Genomic DNA, 17,692 nt, shown 5'->3' on the forward strand with positions numbered 1-17,692 from the left:
GATCCTACAGTGACAACATCAAATGCTGGTGAGATGAGGAACAACAGGAACTCTCATTCATTGACTGGTGGAAATGCAAAATGGTACAACCATTTGGAAGACAGTGTGGCAGTTTCTTACTAAACTGAACACATTCTCACCATAAATTCCAGTAAGTGTGCTCCTTGATATTAACCTAAATTAGTTGAAGTTTAGTTCCCATACAAAAATGTGGACACGGATATTCAAAGACGCTTGATTGAAAATCATCAAAACAGGAAGCAACTGAGAAGTCCTTTAATACGTGCAGAGATTATTAACCTTTGGTACCTACAGGCAGAAGAATATGATTCACCACCAAGAAGTAATGAGCTATTATGCCATGAAAAGAAAAAAAGGAATCTCAAATCCTTATAACTAAGTAAAAGAAGCCAATCTGAAAGGGTTACCTACTGTAGGATTCCAACCATATGACATTCTGAAAAGCACATATGGAAACAAAGGTCTGTTATTGACAAACGTTAATGGGGAGGGAATCATGAAAAGGGAGAGCACAGGGGATTTTTAGGGCAGAGAAACAATTCTGAATTTTAAAAAATTTTTTATTTCCATAGATTTTTGGGAAACAGGTAGTATTTGGTTATATGAGTAAGTTCTTTAGCAGTGATTTGTGTGATTTGGGTGCACCCATCATCCAAGTAGCATACACTGAACCCAATTTGTAGTCTTTTATCACTCACCCACCTCCCACCTTTTCCCTCAAGTCCCCAAAGTTCTTTGTATTATTCTTATGCTTCTGCATCCTAATAGTTGAGCTCCTACTTATGAGTGAGTACATGTAATGTTTGGTTTTTCATTCCTAAGTTACTTCTCTTAGAATAATGGTTTCCAGTTCTATCCAGGTTGCTGCTAATGCCATTCTTTCCTTTTTATGGCTGCGTAGTATCCCATTGTATATGCATACTACAATTTCTTGAATCGCTTGTTGATTGATGGGCATTTTGGCTGGTTGTATGTTTTTGCAGTCCTGAATTGTGCTGCTATAAAAATGCCTGTGCAAGGATCTTTTCCATATAATGACTTCTTTTCCTCTGGGTAGATACTCAGTAGTAGGACTGCTGGATCAAATGGTAGTTCTACTTCTGGTTATTTAAGGAATATCTACACTGTTTTCCCTAGTGGTTGTATTTGTTCACATTCCCATCAGCAGTGTAGAAGTGTTCCCTTTTCACTGCATCTCTGAACAACATCTTTTGTTTTTTTGATTTTTTGAATCATTATGGTCTTAATATATTATGGCCCTTCTTGCAGTAGTAAGGTGGTATTGCATTGTGGTTTTGATGTGCATTTCCCTGATCATTAGTGACATTGAGCATTTTTTCATGTTTGTTGGCCCTTTGTATATGTTCTTTCTAGAACTGTCTATTCCTGTCCTTAGCCCCTTTTTTGATGGGATTGTTTGTTTTTTCCTTGCTAATTTGTTTGAGTTCCTTATAGATTCTGGATATTAGTTTTTTGTTGGAGGTATAGATTGTGAAGATTTTCTCCTCTGTGGGTTGTCTGTTTACTCTGCTGACTGTTTCCTTTGCTATGCGGAAGCTCTTTAGTTCAATTAAATCCCACCTATTTATCTTTGTTTTTATTGCATTTGCCTTTAGGTTCTTGGTCCTGAAATCTTTGCCTAAGCAAATGTCTAGAAGGGTTTTTCCGATGTTATCTTATAGAATGTTTACAGTTTCAGGTCCTAGATTTGAGTCCTTGATCCACCTTGAGTTGCTTTTCATAGAAGATGAGAGATGAGGATCCAGTTTCAGTCTCCTACATGTGGCTTGCCAATTATCCCAGCACCATTTGTTGAATAGAGTACCCGGTGATGGTATATACAGGTCATTACACATTTCTCAGAAATTATAGAATGTAGGACAGCGAGAGTGAACTTTAATATAAGCTATGCACTTTGCATGAAAATAATTTGTCCAGGTGAGTTCATCAATTATGTATGTCACTCTGGGTTAGGCTTTGAATAATGAGGGAGGCTGTACCTGTGCAGGGGCAGGAGTTATATGTGAACTCTGTATTTTCTACTCAATCTTTTCTGTAAACCTGAATGTACTCTAAAGGAATAGTGTGTTTAAAAAAAGAATGATGCAAATTGCAAAAAAAAATGATTTTCACACGAGAAGAAAAATCCTTATTGAAAAAAGCCAAATCAATGAATTGTACAATAATATAGATAGCTGACCAATTTTGGTGAAAATCTAACACAATCAACTAAAGCCTATTAAAAGAAATAAGAATACATGAAGTTAGCTAAATACAAGTTAAGAAAATGGAAAAGGGAATTGCTTTCCTGCAAGCTAGCTACGCCACTACACACCATAATGAAGAAATGGTACCAATGACAATAATATAAAGAGCAGCCACAAAAATATATTAATAGCTGCCTGAGTGGAGATATACAAGCCTCCAGAAACAGATTCACGAAACTTTTGTCACGATATCAAAAGGAAATCTAGATAAATGGATGGCCACACCTGGTTTCTAGAGGAAACAGTAGAAAATTTAAAGACGTCGGCCGGGCGCGGTGGCTCAAGCCTGTAATCCCAGCACTTTGGGAGGCCGAGACGGGCGGATCACAAGGTCAGGAGATCGAGACCATCCTGGCTAACACGGCGAAACCCCGTCTCTACTAAAAACACAGAAAATTAGCCGGGCGAGGTGGCGGCGCCTGTGGTCCCAGCTACTCGGGAGGCTGAGGCAGGAGAATGGCGGGAACCCGGGGGGCGGAGCTTGCAGTGAGCTGAGATCCGGCCACTGCACTCCAGCCTGGGCGACAGAGCGAGACTCCGTCTCAAAAAAAAAAAAAAAAAAAAAAAAAAGAAAATTTAAAGACGTCAACTATGCTCTGTTCTATAAATTCGAAGTTCCTTCTAACAGAATTTTGTTTTAACTTTTATTCTAGGTTTGGGGTTCATGTCAGTTGGTCAAGTGGTATTATGGAGGTTTGTTGTGCATATTATTTTATCACTCTGGTATTAAGCCTAGTACCCAATATTATTTTTTCTGATCCTATCCCTCCATCCACCCTCCATGCTCAAGTCGGCCCCACTGTCTGTTGTTGCCCTCTATGTGTCTACGTGTTCACACCATTTAGCTCCCACTTATAAGTAAGAACATGTAGTATTTGTTTTTTTTCCCTTCATTAGTTTGCTAAGGATAATGGCCTCCAGCTCCATCCATGTTCCTGGAAAAGACATGACCTCATTCTTTTTAATGGCTTCATAGTATTTCATGGTGTATATGTACCACATTTTCTTTATCCAGTCTGCCATTGATAGACATTTAGGTTGGTTCCATGTCTTCGCTATTGTGAATAGTGCTGCAATGAACATAAGCATGCTTTATATTCCTTTAGGTTTATACCCAGTGATGGGATTGCTAGGTCAAGTGGTAGTTCTGTTTTTAGCTCTTTGAGGAATTGCCACACTGATTTCTATAATGGCTAAACTCATTTACACTCCTACCAACAGTGTATAAGCATTCCCTTTTCTCTACAGCCTTGCTAGCCTCTGTCTAACAGAATCTTACTAGGGCAGTTTGATGTTTTGTTTAATTCTGGAGTGCTGCTTGAATCTTTCAGAATTAGAATATATCCATTGATTAAGGAATGAGGAGAGGCCCAGTTTGGGGACCAGACTTGCTGGGCTTAAGCTAAGCTCTGGTATTTTCTACTTGTGAATTTTGCAGCAAGTGGCTTAGTTTTGCAGAAATAGTTTCCTTAATTTTAAACTCAGGTGGCAAAAGCAGTGCCTACCTCACAGGATTTACATAAGGAATAAATGAATTAATGGAGGAAAATACACATCACAGCATCTGAGCACTAAATGTCAATTCCCACAGTTACGTAACCAAAGGAGAAAATATAGATGATTAAGTAAAAAATAATCACCTCTTTCTCAACACAAAATATCAAACAGAATCTAACCCATTCTGCTAACAAGGAATGTTTACACACCCTAAGGGTTAACAAAGAGTGCTACAGAACCTGGTTCTGGCTCTGTTGGGATCTTCCACAGTTAAGATCATTACTTTTCAAATTTTTTGTTTTATGATTACATCAGAGTGACTATTATTATGATATTGTTAATATTCTTAATGATGTGTCTTGGATCTAAGTCTACATGTGGGTGTGGGTGTGGGTGGAGTAAATATTGGACTACTGTCCTCACCAGGATGTGTTGGTCCCAGTGTGCTTCTGCCTGAGGTTACTACCCAGCAATTCTCTAGGGATTGGTCTTCAAACTGGTGATCAGCTTCCTAGAAGATGAAAAAATTTAGAGGATCAATCAAGATCCTAGTGTCCAAGTACTTTGGCCATACATTTATCAGGTGATCACCATGGTTCTCAATTTGTACCTTCTCTTCCACATAAAGGAATCCCAGATGGAGAACTGGGTGGCAGAGAACTGGACCAGGTCCTCACACCTCTTCTTGACCATCCCCACAGTCCATAAGATGTGCTGGTCCACCCTTGAGGTACCTGTGTGTCTTTGTTATTCAGCCCTTCATGTGAATAAAACACATGAGGACAGCAAACCAGAATCACATCTGAGGTACCATGTCAAAAGAGGATGTTTGAGTCCCCTGCAAAAACAGGTGCCACTTAGGATGAAGAAATTAAGTAGATTTTCTTGATCATGTTCTAGAGAGAAAAGCAGTTGCCCTGTGGTGTCTGCAACAGGTGTAATGAAGTGTTTTATAAATTTTGGAAGGACTGCATAGAGAAGCTGAACAAATAACCTCAGGATATGTGAGATAAACCAGGAAACTGATGGCCTGATCTTCACTGTGGGTTTCTAGAGACAGTTTGCTTTGGTGAACTTGACAGTTTGCTCACTAGAAAGACCTTTCTTCGCCAACAGTCCATTGCACTGAAACAGATAACAAAAAATTTTTGTAGCATGTATTGTTGATACCCTTAATGTCATTAGCTCTGTTACTTTGTGCACACCTCGCTTTAGCTTTCTTGAAATCTCTCTGACTGTAGGTCAGCCATTCTTTGGCTCTAACACATAAATTTGCAGAAATTTTTCCTACCCCAGGATGACCTAGTACTGGCTATTGCCCAATAAGTCTTGTGTGGTCATTAGTCTACGTATTTATTGAACTAATTAAGTCTTGTTTATTATAATCTAGGGAACAAACTTACCAGCTATTAACACTTTGATAAGTCAGACAAATGGCCTCCAAATGGCTGAAAAATGAAGACCGAGATGCTAGATTACAATCATGGGATGCCAGATAGGGCACACGATTTCTTAATTCTGGATTTACTTTTTATTTGTATCCCTCATTGGTAAAATAAAAGCCGTTGTGTTTCACATCTCAGAACCTCAGGGAAGCTGGCTCCTTGTTCTCCAGTGGAAGGCGTTGCTGGGTCACTGAAAGGTGAGAGGAGGCAGAAGTCATGTTTCTTTGTTTCTCACATTGCTCCTTGTACTGATTGTGGTGGCAGAGCGTGCAGCACCCAGCAGCCCAGAAAAGCAGAGTGCAGTGCGATGGCTGTTATTCCTGCTGAGGTGGCTCAGTTTTAGCAGCAGCCTCGCCTTCAGCTGCAGTCATGAGATTTGGGCAACAGCATTTTATCTTTTTCTCTTCCAGCTTCAGGGTTGGTATGGTTTTCCTGCAATTTGCAATCAGAGGGCATCTTTCATAACCCCTTTTTGGTTCTGGAGTCTGTCAAAATTCCTAACACTAATTTCTACATGGAATGTCATTCTGATTAATTGATTAATTTACATATAGTGTTTATTTTCTTGACTGTACACTTTCTGATAGAAACTGCAGATATGTATATATTATATCTCTCATCTGAGATATATCTCTATATCTATCTATCTATCTATCTATCTATACATACATACATACATACACACATCCCTCTCTCAAATGAGTACATACATGAAAATGTGTGGTTTGCAGAATATCAAAGGGAAGAGAAAAGTCCCATGATGGGCACACTGACTACCAGTTAGAGAAAAGTTAATGAATTACAGAACTGTAAGACCTTAAGGTTTTACATTCTTTGGATAAATACCCTGACAGCTTCAAAAGCATGCAATCAGCACGATTTGCCAATACGTCAGGTATTTTGCTAACATATGTTTCCTTTCATAGTTGACACTACATAATAGATTGTGATGCTGTCTCATTCAGCCTGATCACCTGACCTTCTGACTTCATGCACCTAAAGAAATCCAGTGATCCAATTTTACCCATCCTTTGTGGTGAAAAATCTCATATTGAAGAAGGACAGAAGAAACTGGAATGAGGTCGCTGTCTTTATCTGAGATTTCTGCTCTCATCCTTTCCTGTGTTGAGTCTCAATAATTATCCATGTCCTATCCTAAACCTCATTTTCTCTTTACCAGAAATAGCTCCTCTATCTAAGGTTTTATCCTCCAGTGCATGTCCGTACTTCAGTTTCCCCTAGTCTTATTTCTATGTAGATTTCATATAGAAATTCTATGTAGATTTCATATAATGGAGGTGTCTAAAATAAGACAATAATGACAGAAGAGATCATAACTTGTAGAGCAGTATTAAAACAATCAGTACTTGTTATCAAGATCATTTTTTCTAAAAGAGAAAATAAAAATGTTACATATGCATCAAAATGTGGACAGCAAGTCACCCAGGTGCCGAGGCAAGAGATCGAGGGCACGAGTTGTTCCAGTATAATAAAATATATAAAATAAGAAGACTTATACTAGATATAGATAATAGATATGATTATATATGAATATCATTAATCATTAGTTTGTAGCAATTACTCTTTATTCCAATATTATAATAATCTTCGCTCTATAATCATAACCTAGGAAAAGCCAGGCCATATAGAGATGGGAGTTGAGGGGACATAGTGAGGAGTGACCAGAAGACAAGAGGACGAGTCCTCTGTCACGCCCCGACAGGGCCACTAGAGGGCTCCTTGGTCTAGCAGTAATGCCAGCGTCTGGGAAGACGCCCGTTGCCAAGTGGACCGTGGTCTAGCGGAGCGGTAGCGTCAGTCTCAAGGAAAAACACCGGCTACTTAGCAGACCGGGAAAGGGAGTCTCCCTCTCCCTGAGGGGAGTTTAGAGAAGACTGCTCCTCCACCTCTTGTGGAAGGCCTGACATCAGTAAGGCCCGCCGGCAGTTATCCGGAGGCTTAACCATCTCCCTGTGACGCTGTGCTTCAGTGGTCACGCTCCTAGTCCGCCTTCATGTTCCCTCCTGTACACCTGGCTCAGCCTTTTAGATGGCAGTAGCAAATTAGTGAAAGTACTAAAAGTCTCTGATATGCAGAAATAATGGCGTAGGCTGTTTCTCTCTCTCTCCTCCCTTTCTCTCTGCCTCGCTGCCAGGCAGGGAAGGGCCCCCTGTCCACTGGACACATGACCCACGTGACTGACCCACGTGACCTTACCTATCATTGGAGATGGCTCACACTCCTTACCCTGCCCCTTTGTCTTGTATGCAATAAATATCAGCGCAGTCTGGCATTCGGGGCCACTACCTATCTCTGCGTCTTGGTGATAGTGGCCTCCCAGGCCCAGCTGTCTTTTCTTTTATCTCTTTGTCTTGTGTCTTTATTTCTGCAATCTCTCGTCTCCGCACACGGGGAGAAAAACCCATCGACCCTGTGGGGTTGGACCCTACATCAAAATATCAAGAGCATGTGTAACTTTCAGACTGGCAAAGGAAAATGAAATTAAATATGACTCAGTCAGTGCAAAAGAAGAAAGTAAGGCAGACAGAAAACATAGAAAAAGCATCACCAATGCCCCATTAGGCCCCTATTAGTTGCAGGCTGGAAAATTTGACAAGCATCTGGCTGAAGGTAAGAAATATCTGTAGAAAATACAGGGGAACTGCCAAGAGCATAAAAAATATCTTGGCCTAGATCTAGCCAGGATACAGGCATAGGGAGAGGACCACACATTTTGGGCTTGCTGTCCTCAGATAGCAGTTGCAATCCTGCAGATAGGATTGACAGTCAACATGTTTCTGTATTAGGGCAACTGAGGTTGCAGTCCAAGGTCTGCCTATGAATCCTTCAATTCTAAACCCTTCACTTTGTAAGAAGACAAACCTAGGCTAAAAATGAAATAGAAGACCCTTGTAAGGAACTATAGCCAAGTGCAAATGGGATGGAGGTGGTCACAGAGTGCAGTGATCCCAGGCATCCTGATGCGTCCCTAGTTGTCTGTAAGAAAAAAATGCAAATAGAGGAAGATGATGTCATCCCAGGCCTCCTCCTAATCTAAGAGATTAATGCTGTGCTACACAGACCCTAATGCTCTCAACAAATCAGAGGCCATCTAGGAAGTGAAAGAGCATTGTGCCCCAACTGTCCCAGCAGGAGGCCAGAGCAGAGAAGGGTTCATCCATTGTCCCTGCCTAAACCTCACAGCCCAGGGCTGGACACACACTTTCACAAAATTTTCGAAAAGTATTTCATCACCCATTGATCATTTAGTAGTAGAGTGTTGAATTTCCAAGTGATTGGAGAATTTCTTGTAATTCTGTTTTTTATTTTAATTGGACTCAATTATGGTCGCAGAACATAGTTTCTATGACCTCAGTTATTATAAACCTCTAAAGGCTGGTGGTGCAACCCCAGCCAGTTGCAGTCCTGGGCCCCCGTAGTATCATTCAGTGATCAATAGACCACCACATCCAGGCCCCGAAGCTGTGGTCAGGCCCTGGCTGGTCACCACGTCTGTGTCCCTGCTTCCCCTGGAACTCTCCACACAGTCAGTGCTGGGGCTGGAGCCGTTACAATCAGTGTCTCTTTCGATGGGCACAGCTGTAGTCCTCAGTCTTCATATCTCTTTATCCACTTCCACCTCAAGGCCACAGCATCCATTCCTGCCTGAAGCAAGTAAATTCCATCCCACTGAGGAATTCTTCAGTGGGCTCTGTGCTCCCCTGAACTGATATACAGAGATGATTTTCTCCATCAGGCATGACCGTGAGCATTGCTCTGAATGTGTGTTTTTTCATTGCTTGAGTCTTGACCGAAATGGGCTTTCCTGTCATTGTCATAAGACACCCTGGATGCTTGGTCTAAGCTATCTGTAGTCATCTTTTTCCCCAGTGTAGCCATCTTGGAGACCTATATCCCCCACTGAGCTAGGACACTGGGGCAAAAAGTAACGAGCTTCACAGGGGTCTTCAGGAAGTGCTGGGTGTGAGCGCCCTATGCCTCAAGGACCCGAGTCATACTTTCTCATCACTTTTATGCTGCCTCAAGGTGCTTCTTATAAACATTCTCTTCCTGGGCCATTTCAGAAGCTTGTAGTTCTACGTCCTTCCCTTGGGTAGTTTCCTCTGTCAGTTACATGGGTCTGACACGCTGAGTCACAGGCTTGGCCACCAGAGCAAACCTGTTTTTCATTGTGCGATGCTCCCCATGTGGCATGGGCATTCTGGAGTGGTCCCTTCCATTGGAGCTTGTTTCCTTTCTAGAATGTATTTCACCACTTCATCAAATGGGCCAGGGCCTTCACTGAACAGATTTGCAGTTTCTAAGTGAGTGCCCATGTGCACATCTTCCAGTTCCTAGCTCTGAATCTCTTTTCCCTTTTCCTGCCTTTTAGGGTGTGAAGCAAAACAAGTTGGGCTGTGGTTTGGGAACGGTCCTGGGTGCAAGGCCTCACTATGACTTTTGTAGGTCACAGGTGTTATTGCCTTCATAGGCTACTTCTGCATAGAAACATATTAGACTTTGTACTTTACAATTGCATTGCTAAGATGGTGAATATATCCTTGGCTAGATTCATTGATATGTACTCACTTTAAGAAATGTTGTGTTTTTTTTTTTAATTATAACATTATTATGGACCCCTGTTGTGGGCCTGGATCCCTGCACCTGCCTTGCTGAAGGGAAGAGTCATCCCTGGTGGAACTGAGTTGTCTGAGAAACAGACAGGGTCTTCCTGGGTGAGGGGATGGCCCCACTAAGAAGAGGGACAGGCTGAAGTGACAGCAGAAGAGGTAGTAATAACCTAACCCTGATGACAGGAATACAGGAGACAGAACATGAATGAGACCCTAGTTTCCATTTAAAAATCCTCTGCTGTGCCGGGTCCCTGCACATCACACTCACTCCCCTCAACCCTCATGGCCTTTGCAGCTCACTGTGGGGCAGGGGAGGATGAACCCACTGGCAGAGACTGGACGGGGGAACATTGCATAATTTAAGGTGTTGTTATGCTAGAAAACTCAGTCATCAGGGTAAGTAATATTTTCATGCAATACTTTAAAAGTTCAACATTAACGCCAACATCCATGAATGACAAATAAAAATCAAAATTTAAAATTCAGACAGGATCCCCCTTGCTTTGCACTCCTCCCCTCCCTGACTGGCTCTGGTCTGGGCCCTGCACACCCGGGGGAGGCCCAGAGACAACCCAGAGGAGCCTGGCATAACCAGCAGGGCTCAGCATGGATGGGACTGGGGTAAAATCAGGGCTTCTGAGCACGACCCCAAGAGTGTGAGGTTTCCAGAGAAAGTGGCTGAGGGAGGTAGTGGGATGTGGAGCGTGAAACACTCTTCAGAGAAAAATTAGGCAACAAGAGCTAATGCTTTTTTTCTTCGGAGAGAGAGAAGTCCAACTCTTGGGCTGGAGATGATGAGAATTCAAGCGTTTCCCAGAAACCTCGGACCCTCACCCAGCTCCTTCGAGGCCTCTCTGTCTGCAACCTACAGCCTGCCTGTGCAGTCTGGGAAGCCTCTTTTTTTTTTTTTAATAGAAGAACAAGAAATAATTTTAGTGATTTGCAGTTAGTTTATTGAAATGGAAATGAATTTGAGGTTTCAACAATTGTCCAGCAGTTTCCACATATAAAAAGACAACACAAGAAAGAAAAGTGGCTTCTAGCAATCAACAGATGAGTTCTGGCCATAGTCTGTAGTCCTCTGAGCCAAACGCCTTGTGTAAAGTTAATTACTCTTAATTACACCAAATACTGTCGTACATTGTATGCTGGAAAACAAAAACAGATCACTTAGGTTTGCAAATTTCACTTACTAAGTCAAATAGTATAACTTGCCTTCTTGTTTTCTTGCATTTGTCCACAAACAGCTAACTCCCAGGAAAATTTGCAGTGGAAGAAAAGCCAGCATCCCCTCTCCATTTATTCTGTCCTCTAGGAGACACTTCATAACGCCAAACAGGGGCCAGGGTTGTAGGACCTCTTCCCTACCAGGGATCCATGTAATACTTTTTTTCTCCAAAAATTCTATTCCTTGAAATAACTTATCCAATAAATATGCTGCACATACTATTTGTTGAAGACCTGATCATTTGGACTGTTTCTGATACCACTTTTACAACAAAGAATTGTTAAAAAAAAAATCTCAGCTCAAATACAAGAATGTGATGGTTTTGAGTTATTGCACAGGCATAAAAGGTGGAAATGTTGTAACAGGCTGAGACTCTTCACCATTACCTTTGAGGTCTATGAAATATTGGAGCTGGGCTGGGTGCGATGGCTCATGCCTGTAATCCCAGCACTTTGGGAAGCCAAGGTGGGCAGATTGCTTGACCCCAGGAGTTTAAACCAATCTGGGCAATATGACAAAACCCAATCTCTACAAAAAAAAAACAAAACATATATATATATATGCTGGATGTGCTAGTGTGCAACTGTAGTTGCAGCTACTCAAGAGGCTGATGTGGGAGGATCACTTGAGCCCAGGAGATGGAGGCTGCAGTGAACTGTGATTGTACCACTGCACTCCAGCCTGGGCAAAAGAGCAAGACTCTGTCTCAAAAAAACAAAACAAAACAAAACAAAAAAATGGAAACAAGAAACATTGGAGTTTTATAATATAAATGATTAATCTGAGGGGTTTTTTTGGTTTGTTTGGGTTTATTGTTTGTTTGTTTGTTTGTTTTTGAGATGGAGTCTCTCTTTATTGCCCAGGCTGGAGTGCAGTGGCACTATCTTTGCCTACTGCAACCTCTGCCTCCCGGGTTCAAGCAATTCTCCTGCCTCAGCCACCCAAGTAGCTGGAATTACAGGTGTGCGCAACCACACCTGGCTAATTTTTGTATTGTTAGTAGAGACGGGGTTTCAACATGTTGACCAGGCTGGTCTTGAACTCCTGACCTCAAGTGATCCACCCACCTTGGCCTCCCAAAGTGCTGGGATTACAGGTATGAGGGACCGCACCTTGCTAATCTGAGTTTTTAAAGAAAAAAATGATTCAACCATCCCAAATTGCAGTTAATATTTACTTTTATCCTTGAGCATTTGATATATCTCTAAATATTCTATTGTGGAATGTTTAATAAAATTTTGGGGTATTAAATAAATTCTTTAAAGAAAAAAAAAAAAACATAATCCCAGCACTTTGGGAGGCTGAAGCGGGCAGATCACCTGAGGTCAGGAGTTTGAGACCAGCCTGGCCAACATGGTGAAACTCCATCTCTACTTAAAATCAGCTGGGTGTGGTGGCATGTGCCAGTAATCCTGGCTACTCTGAAGGCTGAGGCTGGAGAATCACTTGAACCCAGGAGGCGGAGGTTGCAGTGAGCCGAGATTGTGCCATTACACTCTAGCCTGAGCAACAAGAGCTAAACTCTGTCTCAAAAAAAAAAAACTCATAGCCAACACATCTTTATAAACAGAAACACTCAATGTTATAACCATTGACTTTGTTGTAAACAATTCTAATTGACTTTGTTGTAAACAATTCTAGCACTCGTGCTGTTTCATACCCATGATCTGCACTTCCCACTTCATGAGGCACTTAATTAAGTGGTGCATGATTTCCAGTCACGTATGCTAACAAATCTTGGTTGCTTGGACTTGCATTTTAAATTCTTTATTTTAGGCCAGGAGGGATGGCTCACACCTGTAATCCCAGCAATTTGGGAGGCTGAGGCTGGCAGATCACCTGAGGCCAGGAGTTCAAGACCAGCCTGGCCAACATGGTGAAACCCCATCTCTACTAAAAATACAAAAATTAGCTGGGCATGGTGATGGTACGTGCCTGTAGTCCCAGCTACTCGAGAGTCTGAGGCACAAGAACTGCTTGATCCCAGGAGGCAGAGTTTGCGGTGAACGAAGATCATGCCACTACACTCCAGCCTGGGCGACGGAGTGAAACTCCATCTCAAAAAAATTTTTTTTCTTTATTTTAGAAAATGCAGAATTTGCACAAATTGTATTTTCTGAGTTAGATAAAAAATAATAAGAATGTTTTTAATATTTGTTTTGTGAAACTAGGAAATGTCTTAGTAGGTTGCTCCTACAAGTGTGTGACTCCTTGAGAACCAAATTTTTTCTCTTAATAAAAATGTGCATGTGTCTGGCTGGGTGCCGTGGCTCACACCTGTAATTCCAGAATTTTGGGAGGTCAAGGGAGGCAGATCACTTGAAGTCAGGAGTTTGAGACCAGCCTTGCAAACATGGCAAAACTCCATCTCTAGTAAAAATACAAAAATTAGCAGGGCATGGTGGCGCACACCTGTAATCCCAAATACTTGGGAGGCAGAGGCAGGCAATTCACTTGAACCCGGGAAGTGGAGGTTGCAGTGAGCTGAGATTCGTGCCACTACACTCCAGCCTGGGTGACAGAGCGAAACTCCGTCTCAAAAAAAAAAAAAAAAAAAACCAAAAAAAATGCAGATGCCTGTCGCTGTGTGTCTGTGTGTCTATACTTGTGTGCTTATGTGTGTCTGTGTCTGTGTGAGAATGGACTGGTGAGGTCAGAGGTAGATGGGTGATCTCTAAGTCTTGCTTTTCTCCCTTTTGCCTTTTCCATTTATCACTACCTAAAGATTCTCAGTGTGAAGTGGCAAAGCAGCCTGGAGACAAAGTTTAATGAATTGATATATAAAGTTTAGAGCCCGCTGGTTCTGATCGGTGATTTTCAAAGGGTACCTAAGAAGAAGCCAAAATTACCATCATCAGTCCGAAGTTTTTCAGAGTTCTATGTGACTGGCTGAGGAAGCACTGCTTGAACTTCCCCATAGCCTCCGCGGCGGCCTCGCTGTCTGTGAATTCTTGAAGAAGCTCTTTGTACTCAGGTATAGATATGTCAGAATTGATGGTCTTTTCAACCACATCCTCCAGGAGTTTGCAGCCAGAATCTGAAAAAAAAAAAAAAAAACCACAAGAACATGGGCCATTACCAGAGGTGTGAGCTCATTTTACGGATGAGTTGGGAAAGCCGGCTGTCTTCGTACCTCCAGGGACAGACTGAGGTTCAGAAAGATTTTGGTGCAGGATGTAGAGTTCTCAATTCTGAGAGCATAAACTCAGGCTCTGCAAATTCTCTCCAACCTCCCAAACCCAGAGAAGCCCAACCCCATGTATCCTTGGTGAAGAGGACCCTCGAGAAATGAGGTGCTCTGACTGGGGGCACATAGCAAACACCGCTTGGGCTTTCTTGGTTCAAAGTCATGCAATGCTTCCCTGTTATCATGCCCAGCATCAGCGAGGGTTTCCAAGGATTTCAGATTAATGGGTCTAGGACATTGTCCGTTAGTTCTGTTGACTCTACTGCAATAAAAGGGAATGTGTGACCAGGGAAGGTGGCTCACGCCTGTAATCCCAGCACTTAGGGAGGCCAAGGTAGGCAAATTGCTTGAGCTCAGGAGTTCAAGACCAGCCTGGACAACATAGGGAGACCTCATCTCTACAAAAAAATTAAAAATTAGCCAGGCATCGTGGTGCCCACCTGTAGTCCCAGCTACTTGGGAGGCTGAGACAGGAGCATTACTTGTGCCTGGGAGGAAGAGGTTGCAGTGAGCTGAGACCGTGCCATTGCACACCAGTCCCAGTCCCAGCCTGGGTGACACAGCAAGACCTTGTCTCAAACACACACACACACACGAATGGGAAATAGAACTTGTCCATGAAGGGATCTGAGGTCACCCCCCCAGTGTAAGGGAGAGGAAAGAGCTCAGGACTTGGCTTCATGTGAGCTGGTTGTGCTCTGGACTTTGTGATTTTCTAGTTTGTTGACTGTGAGCTTGTCACCCTTCTACGCGTCTGCACCTACCTTGGACACCAATACGGTAGGGTTTGGAATCCACCTTTGTGAATTGCACAAGGCAGGCTCCCTATGGAACTACTAGTGCTGATTCCAGCAGCCGGGGCTTTTGCCTCCCACTGGATCTTCAGTGCTGGAAGGAGACTCCGGGAGGGGGGTGAGTTCTCCTCACCGGTCTGCCTTGAGCCTGAAGCAACTGGGAGGGAAAGGGCATCCCAGAAGGACCCAGATCAACTCTGAGAACACAGAGTGAGCCACACAGGGTGAGAGAAACTGGGTCACACTCTGCAGCCTGGGCCTTCTGTCCTGGGAGGTTTCCTATTTCGTTCCACATTCAAGGAGACCCACGATTATTTCATGGTTTCTAAGTGCAGATGCCATCTCTCTCTCGCCCCACTGAAATCGTTAATTTCAGTATTCAATCCTGAGACTCATCCTGGTTTCTATGGTTGCCGTGACCATGGTGAGACCCCGAGTGCCATGATACACTACGTGCAGCTCCAATGCAGGGGACAGCCCATGAGGGCACTGCCCACTTGATTGTCAGGAACTCACGGGGATCCTAAGGCCTATCACACCCAGGCCCTTCACACTGGGATTCATCTGTGCTGGGGATTAAGGGCTGCGAGTTCTTCTACAGGGGCCCAGAATGATAACTCCTAGCCCGGAAGCAGCCGTCTCTGCCCAGAACTCACCTGCATAGCAGAGCGGAGGGAGGGCCGCCAGCATGAGGATCATTAGCAGCTTCATGGCGAGGCGGCTGCTGTCGGTGTTCAGTCGTGCGTGGCAGGGATCAAGGAAGCTGCTGTGGAGGTGAGCGCCCAGCCCTGCTCTATTTATTCCCCAGGGAGACACCTTAGTCCCTCCCAGGAATGAAGTAGAGTGTCAGCCTGGCGTGGGACCAGGACACAATAGTGTGCCCCAAGGGGAGCCCAGCCAGCCTGTGCTCTGTTTGTAGAAACCAAGAAGGCAGTAATATTTGGATCCCTGACAATTTGGGGACTACAATAATGACACACGGCTTTTAGTAAAATGGATGCAACAGTGTTTTCCACAATATAAAGCAAAACCCAATGGTGTGATCTTGTGCTCTCAACACTGTTGTTATTATTGTAGTTTTCTTCTAGTCCTCTTTCCCTTCTTCCTCCTCCTCCTTCTATTCTTTTTCTTCTACTCCTCTTTGTCTTTTCCTCTTCTTCTCCTTATTCTTCAAGGTACAAACAGTTTCATAACTTGTATATCTGCCGGTCCTGGAATCATCAAATATTTGGGCTACTGGCATCTTCCTCTGGGAGGCAGACCTTCCTAATCCATAGACATTTCTTTTTCAGAAAAGTGGGGGTTTTTTTGTTTTGTTTTTTGGGGTGGTGTTGTTGTTTTGAGACAGAGTCTTGTTCTGTTGTCCAGGCTGGAGTGCGGTGACGTGATCTCAGCTCACTGAAGCTTCTGCCTCCCGGGTTCCAGCGATTCTCCTGCCTCAGCCTCCTGGGTAGCTGGGATTACAGGCACGTGCCAGGACACCCAGCTAATCTTTGTATTTTTAGTAGAGACGGGGTTTCAACATTTTAGCCAGGCTGGTCTTGAATTCCTGACCTCAGGTGATCTGCCCCCCTCAGCCTCCCAAAGTGCTGGGATTACAGGCGTGAGCCACCACGCCCAGCCCAGAAAAGTGCTTTAAGTTTTGGGAGAAACATTAATATATAACCTCAACTGAAAGCTTCTTGTTATTCTTGTTAAGAATTACAACATTATTTATTTTACAATATATTTATAATTTAATTCGTGCTTAGTTCTTTGTTAGTCTTTTACGGTTTTCCTTCCACTGGTTGAGAGGATGCTGGGAGTGAGTGGAGTAGCTGACTGCTTGGGTAGGCAGTGCTGGGCAGTGGGTGGCAATGGGGTTGGTCCATGGTGGGATTTAGGTGATGAGATTTGGGCAGGTGTGGGTGTGGATCCCGGAGGCCACATGTAGTCATGCTGTGTCTTTAGGCAAGTTACAACGCTGGTCCCTCTGGGCTTCCTTTCTCTCTTTACTAAATGGGTATAAGTGACGCTGAATTTTTTTTTTTTTTTTTTGAGATGGAGTCTCGCCCCAGGCCGGAGTTCAATGGCACGATCTTGGCGCACTGCAACCTCTGTCTCCCAAGTTCAAGCGATTCTCCTATCTCAGCCTTCTGAGTAGCTGGGATTACAGGCATGTGGCGCGACACCTGGATAATTTTCGTATTTTTAGTAGAGATGGGGTTTCTCCATGTTGGCCAGGCTGGTCTCGAACTCCTGACCTCAGGTGATCCACCCACCTTAGCCTCCCAAAGTGCTGGGATTACAGGTGTGAGCCACCATGCCCAGCCGTGATGCTGAATTTTTGTAATGATGATAGACGCTCTGTAATTTTTTTTTTTTTTTGAGATGGAGTCTCACTCTTATTGCCCAGGCTGGAGTGCAGTGGCGTGATCTCACTGCAAACTCAGCCTTCCCAATTTCAAGCGATTCTCCTGCCTCAGCCTCCTGAGTAGCTGGGATTACAGGTGTGCACCACCACACCCAGCTAATTTTTATTTTTATTTTTATTTTTCTATTTTTAGTGGAGACGAGGTTTCACCATGTTCGCTAGGCTGGTCTCAAACTCCTGACTTTGTGATCCACCCGCCTTGGCCT

At 43.4% G+C, this 17,692-nt stretch overlaps 1 protein-coding gene across 1 annotated transcript; it reads right to left on the minus strand.

The window, feature by feature from the left end:
* Positions 1-10,794: 10,794 nt before the first annotated feature.
* On the minus strand, positions 10,795-15,862 carry LOC722315 (mammaglobin-B). The gene is made up of 3 exons (XM_001118476.5): positions 15,730-15,862; positions 13,942-14,129; positions 10,795-11,012 (listed from the first exon to the last, which is right to left on the minus strand). The coding sequence occupies exons 1-3, from the start codon at positions 15,782-15,784 to the stop codon at positions 10,980-10,982; spliced, it is 276 nt and encodes a 91-aa protein (XP_001118476.3). The 5' UTR covers positions 15,785-15,862; the 3' UTR covers positions 10,795-10,979.
* Positions 15,863-17,692: the final 1,830 nt, after the last annotated feature.

This window comes from Macaca mulatta, chromosome 14, assembly GCF_049350105.2.
Source record: "Macaca mulatta isolate MMU2019108-1 chromosome 14, T2T-MMU8v2.0, whole genome shotgun sequence".
NCBI classification, from domain to species: domain Eukaryota; kingdom Metazoa; phylum Chordata; class Mammalia; order Primates; family Cercopithecidae; genus Macaca; species Macaca mulatta.

Bases quoted from the DNA above. Each gene is read 5' to 3' on its own strand.
- LOC722315 (XM_001118476.5), bottom strand. From the start codon at position 15,784: ATGAAGCTGCTAATGATCCTCATGCTGGCGGCCCTCCCTCCGCTCTGC. The intron at 14,130-15,729 runs GTGAGTTCTGGG...TTTTTTTTTCAG, and splicing joins CCCTCCGCTCTGCTATGCAG to ATTCTGGCTGCAAACTCCTG. The intron at 11,013-13,941 runs GTAATTTTGGCT...TTTGTTTTCCAG, and splicing joins AAAACTTCGGACTGATGATG to CATACAATGTACGACAGTAT.